At 38.9% G+C, this 14,447-nt stretch overlaps 1 protein-coding gene across 1 annotated transcript in view; it reads left to right on the top strand.

Moving 5' to 3' along the window:
* Window positions 1-14,447, top strand: part of LOC122651984 (ABC transporter B family member 25, mitochondrial) — an 83,419-nt gene that overhangs the window by 12,513 nt on the left and 56,459 nt on the right. Inside the window, exons 5-11 of the mRNA XM_043845594.1 lie at window positions 2,832-2,875; window positions 8,677-8,779; window positions 8,885-8,992; window positions 9,159-9,242; window positions 9,378-9,438; window positions 10,126-10,271; window positions 10,384-10,500. Coding sequence (XP_043701529.1) covers window positions 2,832-2,875; window positions 8,677-8,779; window positions 8,885-8,992; window positions 9,159-9,242; window positions 9,378-9,438; window positions 10,126-10,271; window positions 10,384-10,500 — 663 coding nt within the window. The remainder of the gene's footprint in view (window positions 1-2,831; window positions 2,876-8,676; window positions 8,780-8,884; window positions 8,993-9,158; window positions 9,243-9,377; window positions 9,439-10,125; window positions 10,272-10,383; window positions 10,501-14,447) is intronic.

Here is a 14,447-nt window from a genome sequence, read left to right on the forward strand (position 1 = left end):
AGTCAACCGGATTCCACCAGTCCCTTTCCACCTTGAGATCCGCAAGGATGCACACTCACAAGGAGCAGCACTCAACAGAGCAGAGCAGCAACTATGGCAGCAAACAAAAGCTTTTTCATTAATCAAATTCGTGTTCAAGGCTTTGCCCCCTTGCAACCTTATATAAAAGACTCAAAAATAGACTTCTACTCAAAAAAGGAAAGGCCTAACCCAATCCTTAACCTATTAGGTAACTTAAACTGACTAGGAAACTAAAATACTAAAAGAAATAGACTCAAAACCTGGCTGGACTTATAGAATCCTAATCCAGCCCAACTTACATCACATGACCACTTAGACAAGTCACATGATCACTTAAGTGATCAAATGACCACTAATTACATAAAAATCAAAGCTAAGGAATTAAAACAGCTAATCCCGTATGCAACCTAATTACCCATATTATAGGCCCATAAAAGTGGCCTATTACATAGATAACCCATGGGATCAAAGGCCCAACATACATATAACCCAACCCTAAACTTATTTCTAAAGAAATAAGCCCATTTCGGTGATGAATCTGCATCACATACCCTCTCCATCTAAGAGTGTACTTACCTTCCTTTGGGAAGAACTTTTGACTAGAATGTTTTCTTGCTTGTGAGTCTCCAAAGTCCAATTCTGAGATGGATTCTTATTATTTTCCATGGTAGGTTGTTTCCTGAAAACCTTTTTGTGGACTAGGAAGTTTCATAGACGGATTCTTTGGAAAAACTTCTTCCCCCCCCCCCCCCCCCTCTTTATTTCTGATGGGGGACCTTATAAAGAAGGCCTGCAGGTGATGGCCCAGGAAGAGAATAAGGTTAACACAAGATTATCCAAGTGGATACAGTGAAGAGGTATTCTGTCTAGTTTTGAACTTTTGACCAAACTGGGATTAAGCAACAATAGAGCTTCAATACCTTAAATAGAAGTATAGAACATCTCAGCTGTGTAATTGAAGTGCTAAAACAGTGAGGAGTTTCGAGGGAAATCAATAAATAACAAACTATAAGGGAAGCAGTCAACTAAGGTTCAGTGTAGCAACAACAAACATTATCAAGGGCAACAGCCACAAGAGCAGCGAAGAAGGGTGACAGCTTAACTTTATTTAAAAAACGAGCAAATAATATCACAACAACCTTGGAGGTCCCATTATGTTTATATGCTTACATTGCTTGGAAAGTTAAAGTCATGTTCTTGCTATTTTTGAGTGTAAGGCATGCACTTACAAAGTAAACAGCTTCAGAAACTACAGCCTTCAATTGCCAGATCTAGAAATTGCTTTATATCTCTGGATTACGATACTCACACACTCTTACTAATGCCTAACAAGACTGAAAAAAAAGAAAATTAAACAACCGTATGTGTCACCCCCCACCTAGTGAACCAATTTTTGACATGACTTTGACCGACTCCTGGATTTAAAAAATTGTAAAAATTCAGGAAACTCCATATTGGTTCCAATTGAAATTAAGCTTTCATGCAACCAATCACTTAATAAGACCATGCTTCTGTGCTGAAAGTTTTTCCGATCCTTTGATTCTTCTTCACCATGAATTCTTAGACTTGTTGCCTTCTCTCTTTTAACTCTTTGAACACGCAAATTTGTTCCTCCTCTAGAGTGATATGACCATGATGCTTCACTTGCTGCCCCTTGGTTTCTCTTAGAAGGTTGTATAGATGTAGGTTCTCAACTAGATGATTAATTTTGACCAGAAGATCTTTGATGCTACTGCTTCACTTTCACTATTACTTTTAATCTTCCCTTGCTATTTCTTGCTATTTAGGTATCTATAAAGCCTAATTGATTTCCTAACCAATTTCTTTCAAAACCTTCCTTTGGAACAGTGCAATTCCAATTTCAAAAACTTATGCAGAAATAATTGACTTTGATTCGTACTTCTTAGTTACATCAGCAGGCTGTTTTTCACTGCTGCTGACAGGGAAAAGATGCGTTTTTGTGAACTTCATTGATCAGAAGTTTTTCTTTCCAAGTGAGAGAGAAGACATACTTGTGTCTTCGAGTTAGGACTGGTAAACACTATAACATCATCAATTGTGTCTTTGTTCCCTTCGGGTAATCGTGTTAAATCCGTATGACCTTGAGAACTTTAAGACACTTCTAGCTTCTTGTCATGCAGTCTGACTTTCTAAATCATCTGTCTTCCCAATAATGATCAAAAACAAATCATCCTCCAGAGTCTTGGATATCCAGCATTGAACAACTGTATGACCTGCCATGGTGTACTTGTTATATGACAGCCAAGGATCCATTTTTTCACCTTCAAAAAGTCCCAAATCTTTTAATTTACATTATAAGGTGTCCATATTCCATAGACTCCTTATCTTGGTTCCCTCTAAACCTAGTTGTGGAGATAATGTGTGAATCTGTCAGATTTTTGTTTGGGTCAATATAGAACCTTCGCTGTCATACATCATTCTGGAATCAATTTTATGGAAATCAGTTGCAACGGGAGAGCATTATGTTGTTCCTCTTTTTCTTCAACCTCTTTTTGCATCTATGGAGCCATGGTTACAGCAGTTAGGTCTTTCTCTGTCTCTCTCTGTCTCTCTCTCTCTCTCTTGTGTATATAATCCCATTTCGACGTCAAAGTTCGACACCAATAAATCTTAGTGGTTAATTACAATTGATTTTATATCATACATTTTTTTTTTCTTTGCCACCATTATGTACAGATTTACACTTTCTATTTAGTTCATTATCTCTGCTCCTTAAAAGTCCGTCTCCATCAGTATCACGATTATGTTTTCCTTTGTATAACTTGGGGAAGTGATTTTATCTTGTGCAGGTGTTTTCACATTTGCTTGACCTTGACCTCCAGTATCATCTGAGGTACTTTTTGAGGATACATGATAAATTTGTGTTGGGTAATCTGCTTTGGTTTACCACAATTCCACTTGAATATAACATTAAATTTTTGCATGCATTTCTAATTTTGGTAATTTCGGACCACAAGATGGATTGAACTCTTTTTTGGATTGTGAACTTATATTAAAAAAACACTCTTTTTGGATAGTGAGTTTGTGATTGTTTTGTGTTGAAAACATGTAATTGTATCTTATCCACAAGGAAAACCTGTATAGATGCACACATTTACATGCATATGACTATCTTGTGATCCTGAAGTTCTTATTTTTTCAGATTTAAAACAGTGGTATTGGACTTCCTTACTATATTACATTGAAGTCCATAATTGATCTAGTCTCCTGGAATACCTTCTAATTTGAGAACATTCATTTCTCTTTAATTGAATTAGAAAGTTTCTTTCAAATTTTTATGAATCATTTCATTAGTGTACCATGTAAATTTTAAGAAGTTGTGCTTCTTTGCTGCTTGTATAGTCTTGTTTATTTTCTTCATAAATTTATGATGCCAATAAGAAAGGTAAAAAAATTGATGACTAGGAGAAACCTTATGGGTGTAAAGTTCCATGATGAGTCTACTTGAATATACAGTGATAGCGATTGCCACAACATATTTCTATATTCTGCTGATCTGCTCTGTTGGTGAAGGAGATTTAGTCAGACTTCAGAGTTGAGTCCCTTTCTTTGCTGCAGGGTCATATGTTCGTGTATTCCTTTTGGTTTGGAGGATTGTCATTAAAGTGATTCAGAACATGTTATTGATCCTGCATATGGCACAAATATGGGATCATGGGATATAACTTTAAATGCTAATCAGTGTTGTTAAATGCAACAGGTGTATTCCAGGTGCACCCTCTTGCGCTTGAGGTGCAAGGCATAAGGGAAGTTGTGCTCCTTAGTGAAGTCATGGACATTTAAAGCTTAAAATGTTTTGCACAGCATGGTTGGACAATCAAAAATCCAACTACACAAAAAAAGGGGGAAGCTCCTGAGGCTGCCGTTATTGAAACGTTCAGAACCTGGGAAGCGTTGGTTTGACTTTGACATTCCGGGGATCTTCCACAGCATGTAAGCAGCCTTTAATGTGAGAAAAAAGGTGGGATAATGAGGAGAAGAAGAGGAGAACAAAAAAAAAGAAAAAGGCAAGATTAGCTGAGTAGGAGCTGTGGAGAAAGAGGAAGAAGGAAAAAAGGAAATAGAAATAGTAAAAGCAGAGCAGGAGGAGGAAGAGGAGAGGCACTCACGTTGTGAAGTGGTACACCTGTTGTTGAGGTAAGGTCCAGGGTCTATGCATGGATGTACCTTGTGCCTAAGATGCAACTTTATTTGGATCTCAATGACACTGATGCTATTAGAATATGGGCTTCTGAATTTTAAATAGAAGACTTCAGAGAAGAGAAGAGATTTGAGAATGTGTTGGCTTGTCAGAGTGAAGGAGAATTATAAATAAGGTATGCTAGCTAGGGCTGACTCATAGGCCTTATCAAGACATTACATAGAGAACCAAACCTACTTGGTGAACCGGACCATATCTTCAACACTCCCCCTCAAGTTGGTGCATAGATGTCTCGCATGCCCAATTTGGAAACAATAGGATAAAAAGACTTAACAGATAAACCTTTAGTAAAACCATCTAACAAGTGGTTCACTGTAGTAACAAATGGAGTGCATTTCAGACCATCTTCAATTTTCTCCTTAATGAAGTGCCGGTCAATTTCAACATGCTTGGTCTTGTCATGTTGAATTGGGTTATGAGCTATACTGATCGCAACTTTGTTGTCACAGTAGAGCCTCATTGGTCCCTCAGGTAACATCTTTAGATCACTAAGAAGCATCTTTCCTGGAGCTGACTTTAAATAACGAAGAATTCTGTACACTGCCTCAATGGCAATGTCCAGCCTAGTGTGAGAGATATATATGAGCCTCCCTACAAGATGTTGATATTGCTCTTTATCCATAGAGTCACCACTTGTATTGCTAAGTTGGTGGTTAACTTCATTGGGAGATTCAACGGGTTTACAACCAAGCATCCCTGTTTCTTCAAGTAGGTCTGGCATGTACTTTTTTGGGAGATGAAGATCCCTTTGTCGGATCGGGCTACTTCAATTCCCATGAAGCATTTGAGATGTCCTAAGTCCTTGGTTTCAAACTTAGTTGTTAGTCGAGTCTTTAGAAGAGAGATTTCTGCCTCATCATCACCGATGATCACTGTATCATCCACATAAACGATACGAGCTGTGACCTTGCCAACCCTGTGCTTGACAAACAAGGTATGATCATCATTACTCTGTTTGAAACCAAACTGCTGCATAGCTTTTTGAAACCTACCAAACCAGGCATGAAGTGACTGTTCAAGCTATAGAGTGGTTTCTGGAGTCTACATACTTTGCCAGCTGTAGTTGCTGAATCAAAACCAGGAGGGATGTCCATGTGGACTTCTTCCTCGAGATCACCATTAAGAAAGGCATTCTTTTCATCCAATTGTTGAAGATTCCATCCAGGTTTGTAACACATGATAACAGAGCTTGAACAAAATTCATTTTTCCAACAGGGGCATAAGTTTCCTGGTAATCGGTGCCATAGGTCTGAGTGAATCCCTTGGCAACTAGTCTGGCCTTAAAACGAGCAGTGGTCCCGTCTGCATTCTGTTTCACTGTGTTGGAATATGTAATCCAAAATACCGTGGGGTATTCTGGTCCTTTTGGGGTAGTTTAATTCCTATGTTGTTAGGTTTAAGTCACTGCTCTTATAGAGACAGTTAGTTAGGGGTAATTATGTCCACAGTCGGCTATGTGGGTTTTAGTCCCACATCGCCTATTTCAGTCCCTTTGTATTTCCCCCCTCTATTATAAATAGAGGGGCTTACCTATCAATGAATAGAAGTCATTATTTTCTCTCATTCTCTCTTTCTAACCGACGATTCAGCCAACATGGTATCAGAGCTGGTCTGATCTCAGTTAGAAAAAGAGAAAAAACCCTACTCCATCTCTCCAATCGACCTCTCCTTCTTCTCTCTCTCGGCTTCTCTTTCTCTGGTTTTCTTCTTCTTCTCCTTGTAAGGGGGCAGCACTAATGAGGTAAAATCCCTGACCAATGATTTAGTTGCTGCCCTCCTCCTTTCTATCTACTGTTTTATAGTAAAATACTGCTGGAATCATCTTTGCAATTTAGGGTTTTCCAGAATTTTTTGGAGATTGACTTCCTATTACTATTGAAGGTTGACCTTCCACCATTGGAGCTCCCTATGCACCCTTCTCCAGCCCCTTTCTACCCTATTCCATTATCCTAATTCCGTATTTCCTTTTTCTCTAAGCTTTAATTAATTCCAGCCACCATACCCTAATCGATCTCAACTTGTCAGGGTTTTTCAAAACCCTGACTCCAATCGATTTTGGTGTTTCCTTTTTCAGATGGAGCTGATCTTTTGGGGGTGATTCCCTATTACTACAAGCCTACTCGACCCAAGTTCGGACCCTTTCTGATGGCTGGATTTGTTTCTACAGCAAAAATTCCTTAACCTGTTAATTTGGTTACCTGCCAAAAACCCTGACTTTCAGGTTTCAGTTTTTGCTAATTTTTGGAGGGCTGATTACTCCCACTTTAAGGACCAATAGACCTCAATATTGCACCTATCCAAGTTTTTTGAAGACCCCTACCCCAATCGATCTCTTCTTTTCAGGGTTTTCCAAAACCCTGATAAAAATCGATTTGGGCTAGGGATGTTTGCTGCTGTTCGAGTGCTTTGGAGGCGGTTCTAACATTAAAAGAGAACTCTCCTTCATCAGTTCAAGGCTTGAAGAAGGTCCTTTATGCTGGTGTAGTGCTGTAATGCGGCCCTGCTCTACTTCTGCGATTTTTTGGAGTCTCTCCCCTTTGAAGATTAGGTCTCACTCTTACTGGAGATTGATTGTTCACCTTGGAGGTTCCATTCTAGCAGCCTTGGTCAGCATCTATTACATGTCTACATCAGCAATTACAACCCCCTTTCCCTAAATCGATCTCAATTTCAGGGTTTTCTAAAACCCTGACAACAATCGATTTTAGGGTTAGGGTTTTCCTATCAAGCTCATATTTTGAGGAGAGTCTTATACATATCAGAGGAGTATTCAACCCATATTTCAACATCACTCATCAATTATTTTTGGAAAAAATTCAGGTTCATTCTTATGGCTCGATTTTTCCAGTTATCAACCTATTTTCCTTGTTCTTATGTGGCTGGCTGCTTCAACTACCTATTGGATCTACTGATTGATTATCTTATATTTGCTGGTTCTATTGATTGGCTTTTGTAAGCGTGACTGGTTGACATGTTATTCTTGAATTAAAATGGGAAAAGAAGGATGCCCCAGACGGCTGTGCCATTGGTGTAATTGATGTAGATGACTATGAGCCCGAAGAGTATGCGCAAAGATGGGAGGAGATGCTGCAGGAAGTTCTGGATCCAGGTAATTGAGTCCATCTTGCACCCTACCATATCCAATTGTTGCCCCCATCACCAGATCCTGAAAAACACAATGAGTAGAAAAAAAGTGAACAAAGCAGTTGAGGTCAACAATAATGCGATAAATTGAAAGCAAGTTAACACAGATTAGAGGCATGGAGTACAGACTGAAGAGATATGGTGGGAGAACAGGGAACAATGCCTTTACCAGAAATAGCAGCAACTCAGACCTTGTAGTCAGAGGCTCCGGAATCCAAGAGCCAAGAAGGGGTTGGGACGAAGCAATAAATATACCTGACTGGGCTAGATGAGTAGCTGAGGTGGAAGATGCTGTGGGAGGAGCAGCAGAACCCATCTGAGCCATCATATGTTGGATCTGAAGGGAACGACGAAGGAGTAGGGGCCATTGTAGAGGAACCATCAATAGTAGCGACCACATGAGCTTGAGCGCGTGTGACACCTTGTTTCCCACCACGTCCTCCCCCTTTAGGACGACCATGAAGCTTCCAACAAGTTTCTTTGGTGTGGCGTGGGCGGCCACAATAGTCACACTTAACCGACTCTTTACCAAGAGCAGCCGGTTTAGTCGAATCTGGCTGAGGAGTGGAGGCAAGGGCTGATCGAGCAGGAGTAATGGTAGGCATCATAACTGATTTACTAAACGACACTGGTCCTCATGCTGAACCTGATTATAAGCCTCAAGTAAATTGGGAAACTTATTATGGCTGAGAACCTGGACTCAGATCTGATCATATTCCGGTTCAGTCCGGTAAGGAAGTCATACGCACTCTATTTCGCGCTGTCTGAAAAATACTGGCATCAGCAGTACAAGACATGGAAGCAGGGTGGTAGAAGTCCAACTGTGCTTAGTCCTGCACCTAGCTCTTTTAGCTTCTTCAATCAGAATTAGATTTCTCCTCCAGTCCTCCTTACTGGGGTGTCCCCAGGCCTCCGTTGCACATGGCCAAACCACCTCAGACGACATTCTTGGAGCTTGTCGCTGATCGGGGCCACTCCCACATCAGCTCTAATACATTCGTTCCTCACTTTATCCATATGCAATATGATATATGACAACCGATTCCTTAATTCTGCCATTTTATCAGCTGAATGAGGTACCCATGAAAACTGGATCTTCGGTTCGCAGCAAGCCAAGTATTTCTTTCTTTGAAGAAGTGTGACAGTTTGTAGTAAATTCTAGTCACATTCTTCCTGGTCATCCATATATCATTTACGTGATACTTGTTCCTGTGACCTTGCTAAAAGCTAATACTGTATATTTGCACAGATGTTTGCTTACCTATCTGACGTTTCGTTTGTATTTCCAGTCGGCAAACAGGGGCACTGAATCGAATCATTGATCGTGGCAGCCGGGCAATAAACTTTATTCTTTTATCAATGGTATTCAATGTTGTTCCCACCATCTTAGAGGTCAGATTCTATTAGCTTATTGGTATATTTTATTGGCTTTTCGTTCTTTATTTACTGCTTTTCCACTTAGAACGGTTTTGAGTTTTATAACACATACTTCTTCAGATTTCTATGGTTTCAGGTATACTGGCGTACAAATTTGGAGCATCGTTTGCGTGGATTACATCCCTCTCAGTTGCCGCATATGTTATTTTCACACTGACTGTAACCCAGGTAAGAGTTCAATACCCTTGTATTGACACTTTAAGCTTGGTGGTGAATTAGCTTTATGTTTGGGAAATAGTTCATCTAATCATCTCTTGATAGTAATGTTGGCTGAAAATATTATTAAGACCTATGTCTTACCCATGGGCCTAACGTTCTTCCTTGTTCTTTGCAGTGGCGCACTAAGTTTAGGCAAGCTATGAATAAAGCTGATAATGATGCAAGTTCTAAGGCAATTGATTCATTGATCAATTATGAGGTGAGTCCAAAATGCATGCTTTTCTTTACCCCTTTTTATTTTTGTTCATTTCTTTCTAAATAAAATTCATACCATTTTGGTTTTCCTTGATAGAGCTAATGGTGCCTTTTTAATTTTTCTTAACTGAATCTGCAGACTGTCAAGTATTTCAACAATGAGGCTTATGAAGCTGAGAAATATGATGAGTTCTTAAAGAGTGAGTTGTTAAGCTATTTTCATGTTATTTAACACACGATTTTCACTTTTACCCATTTGGTAGAACTGAATCAACTGATGAGTAAAATAAAATTTCAGAGGTAAAGTAATGTTAAAATGAAATGGAAAACAAAAAAAAAAAACTTTTAACTGTGATGCTTGTTTGGAAGTGGGGTTGATGTAAAGTGATGTGAAAAATACTGGGGCCCACGATATAAGAAGGTGGCAGGTGAAAAATACTTCATGGATATGTTGGTTGAAAATTGAAGGGAAAATGGTTTCTGTGGGGAGCGTGGTTCCTGTGCCCAGGCAAGGGGGGGGGGCAAAATGACCGGCCCCCCATGAAAGTCGGAAATGGCCATCCTGCTGATGCTTCCGTGCACGCTCCCATTGCCCTGCGTGAGCACATGGGCCACACTCCCCCACAGAGAATTCTTCGCCAAAATTAAATTTCCGTAGTATATTTCTGAGGTAGTCAGATAATTATGCTAGGTAATGATGATAAAATTTTCCATTTTATTTTATTATCACTTAACTTCTTGCCAAACAGGGCCTCCAAAGTTTGAGAGAATGTTTTTACTTGTTACAATGAGTAGTACTTGTTAATGATATATTGATATTAGACTTATTTATTTATGATCTTTTGTATTTATGTTACTTGACTGATGATAGTGACAATATTTCTTAGGGTACGAAAATGCTGCTTTAAAGGCGCAAAGTAGTCTTGCATATCTGAACTTTGGCCAGAATGTTATATTTAGCACAGCTCTGTCAACAGCGATGGTGTTATGTTCAAATGGAATTATGAAAGGCGAGATGACAGTTGGTGATCTAGTAAATATTTGATTCCTTGGTCTCTCTTGTTTTACTTTAAATATCAATTATTTTATCCCATGGCATGTCTCATTCACTGATATAACGATGATCTTTAAAATTTATTTGATAGGTTATGGTAAATGGGCTTCTCTTCCAGCTCTCTCTTCCTCTGAACTTTCTTGGCAGTGTGTATCGGGAGACAAGACAGAGTCTTATAGACATGAAGTCAATGTTTCAGATACTCGAGGTAGCTTTCATGAACCTCCTTTACGCACATCTATCCTCATGTTTGTCATGTACTGGTAAACAACGTAAAAGGTAAAGGAAGTTTGAAACTCATTTACTGTTTTCCAGTGAATTATGGGAGACATTTGAGTGGCTCCTTAAAACAGATGGAATTTCAGAAGCTTCTTTGACTTCTGTTGATTTTCATGACAAAAAAGGAGTTAGTTTTCTCCTTGCTATAATTATTCTTTGTTTTCATTGCTGTTAATGACAATTAATCTGTGGGTAACGAAGAAAAGCAAACTCAAGTTCCACTAACTGTATCCCAAATGGAAGAAAATTTGAACAATGATTCCACTCTATACCGTGTTGAACTAATTTAAGATAGAGATACTTGTTCATTTGAAGCGGCATAAGATTTAACTTCTTTCATGTTTGGTAAATAATATTTAAGTTAACTATGAGATATGGTTACACAAGTAATGAATACAAATTTTATGTCAAGGAATATACGAAAAATGGAAAGGAAAAGGAACTATCATCCCTTTCCCATGGTAGTCTAGAGTAGTTGTAACTTTGTAACCTATTAGTGCAGTGCTAATCCGAAACCAGTGAGATCCAATGGGGGATCAGATTCGACAGGATCGCAGGGAAAAAGAACAAAACCAGATTTGAGAGAATATTTACAACTACCCAAAAAAAGAAATAAAAAAATTTTGATCGAATGATCAATCAGTTAATAGAACAGTACTGCAAAAGATAATTCAGGTCTGATGGACAGATTTCAATTTATGGAAGAATCCAACTAGAATTAGGAAACTGAAAATCCATGCAGTAATTTCAATTATCGATAGCAGGCTTTTAGTGGTTCAGAAGAGAATCAATTGATGGATTGACTTAATGATCATCATCACTTTAAAGCCTTATCAGAATTCTGAAATCAGAACTAAACTATCAAACCGAAGTCGAGAATTTTGAAGAAGTAGACTTCAAGTAGGAAAGATGAAATTAGGTTTGAAGGCTGAACTTGAAACCAGAACCTAGGACTAGAATTCAGAAACAGAAGCTGAAGCAGAATAGGGCAGTATAGCAGCCATAGTTGTCAAGGTGTGGCCTAGACATCCAGTCGACTTTGTCTGGATTGGCGCCTTGGTCGCGTAGGCGGTGCCTAGGCATCTTGCTGGTGTCGCCTTAAATTTTACCCGCTTCGACCACCTTGGTTCGCCTAGGCACCGTGACAACTATGATAACAGCTGACATAATAGTATTTTTTTTTAAGTATTGAACTAAGCATGCACAAGAGGGATCTGACCTGTGTAACTGATGGAGATGAAGAATTGAAAGAGAAAGAAAGATATGACAGTAATCCACCTGATTTGTAGGCCTGGAAGCCATCAATACTCCTAACATGGAACCCCACCAAGGTTCACTACAGAATCTTGTTAAACACTCTTGAATTCCCAAAAGACTGCACACCTGAATCTTACAGTTGCAAGCCTGAATACACCATAGTTGTCAAGGCGATGCCTTGGACACCTTGGTGATCTTGGTGGTGTCACCTTGCATCCAGGCCCCCTCCAGTGCTTTGGGTTGTGTAGACGCCGTGACAACTATTGAATCCACAGACCAAAACAAAGCAAAAGCCTTTAATAAATTTCAGTTTTAATTCGTGGGTAGGGCATATCCCTTATATATGTTTAAATCAAATACTCTAAACAAGACTCAAACTAAACCTAAAACTCCTTGATGCAGAATTATCTCCAAACTGGCTTCTTTTATTAGGAATAAGTCTAGGGTTGGGATATATATATGTTGGGCCTTTGATCCCAAGGGTTTTCTATGTAATAGGCCACTTTAATGGGCCTGGAATAGAGGGGTATATAGGTTGCATACGGGATTAGCCCAATACTTAGTCTTATGTTTATGTTTTTAATTGAACCAGTTCAAAATTGGTTGCATACAATTGGTTCAATTGGGTCAATTTAAGTTATTAAGCTAAGTGTCTTTTAATTTAAGTTATTAGGGGTAGATAGGTTATTTTACTGTTTTAAGTTATTAGTTTTAATTTTGATTCCTTCCCTTCCACGATTTATCAAGGGAGAGGTTAGATTGTACTAGGATTTGGCATTAGCCCTCTATTATAAAATTAGAAATCGTGGAAGGCTCCCCCACAGTTTATTTGAATTAAAAAAAAATCGAGCTTTGCTTGTTGGCTGCCATTGTTGCTGTTCCTCGCTCCTTTGTGAGTGTGCATCCTTGTGGATCTCAAGGTGGAAAGGGATTGGTGGAATCCAATTGACTCCTTACGCCGTGACGGCTTGGAGGATCTTCTTTAGCTGCAAGGTGGTTCTATCCTTCTATCACATAGCTGCTGCCTCCATTGAAGACCTGCTCAATCTAGTGAGTTAATTATCAATTACAGTCATTCCCTTCTTCTCCTAGCCCTCTACAGCCTATCCCATCATTCCTTTTATTTTATTTTATTTTATTTGAATTCCCTTAGACCCTAACTCATCTAGAACCTGTCCACCCTTCATCCTTCATCAGTTCTCATCCAAAATTTAACCACAGATCCCTTACTGCCCTCCCTCCATTCGACCTAACCTGCAGCCTCTACTGTCCATAAAAAATCCTAATCCCCTCACCCAAATAAAACCCAAAAAACCCTAAAATTCAGAAACCATACTTCCAGCCATCCGTTCCCCTTCAAACTTCAGTCGAGCCTTCCCCTCACTGTTTGGGAAATTCGATCCCAAGTCCAGCCCCAAAATACCACTCTAAACCCTAATTTCAACCTAGATTCTAAAACCCAAAACCCAAAACCCTAACCCTAGAATTTCAGAATTTTAATTTTTCGTTTAAACCTACTTAAAACCTAAGTGAGTAGGAAGAGGTAGATCAATAGCAGAACTGCCCATCATTATCATATATCACATTCACTCATTCCCCTTACCTAACCCTAATTTTGAGTCAAATCAGTCTACTTTGCCCTAATTGGCTGGTCAATTTCAGAACCATTGTACACCTGGCCTCTAGTAGGACTGCCTCCTATTTAGAGCTACATTACTCCTCCAGCCAATAGCTTGTTATCGAGGTAGTCTAGTGCTACTAAAACTCTGAATAAAATAGGAAAGAAACAACTTAAACAAGGCTAGACTCAGAGAACTAATCCAGCCTAACTAAAACACTTTAATAACAATTAATTATTAAAAATAAGATTCTAAATAGACTAACTAATAAAGTAAATCCCGTATTCCTATATCTTATCCATATTTTAGGTCCATTAAAGTCGCCTATTACTAATAAAACCCATTGGACCAAAGGCCCAACTCATATGTAACCCAACTCAAGGCTTAGTTCCACTAAAATAAGCCCATTGTGATTTATCGGCATAAATTCTCAGGGCTTGACAAAAACTTGTCCACGGGTTTTGAAGAGATGCAGAATCAGATTCACAGTTATCCTTCAATCTGAAATTTGGAGAAGAAAATCAGCAAAATTTTGCAGTCCTAACATAGTTCTGATACCAAATAATGCAGTGCTAATTTGATGGACAGATTCAAGGTATGGAAGTATCCAACTAGAATTTCAGGCAGTAATTTCAGAAATCGATAGCATGCTTTACTGGTTAAAAACAGAATCAATGGATGAATTGACTTAATGACTATCAACAGTTTCAAGCCTTAACAGAATTCTGAAACCAGAAATAAAATCTCACACCAAAATCTGAGAATTTTGAAGTAGACCTCAAGTTGGAAAGCTGAAATTCTACTCGAAGAAAGGTTTGAAAACAGAACTTGAAACCAGAACCTAGGACTAGAATTCAGAAACAGAAACTGAAGAACAGGGCAGTATAACAGCTACATAATAGTATTCAATGTTTTTTTTTTTTGGATGAATAAAAATTTAATTACGAAGAAAGAGGGGGAGGGATATACAAGCCCGAAGGCCAACAAACCCAACTAGAAA

Source organism: Telopea speciosissima, chromosome 2, assembly GCF_018873765.1.
Source record: "Telopea speciosissima isolate NSW1024214 ecotype Mountain lineage chromosome 2, Tspe_v1, whole genome shotgun sequence".
Taxonomy (NCBI): Eukaryota; Viridiplantae; Streptophyta; class Magnoliopsida; order Proteales; family Proteaceae; genus Telopea; species Telopea speciosissima.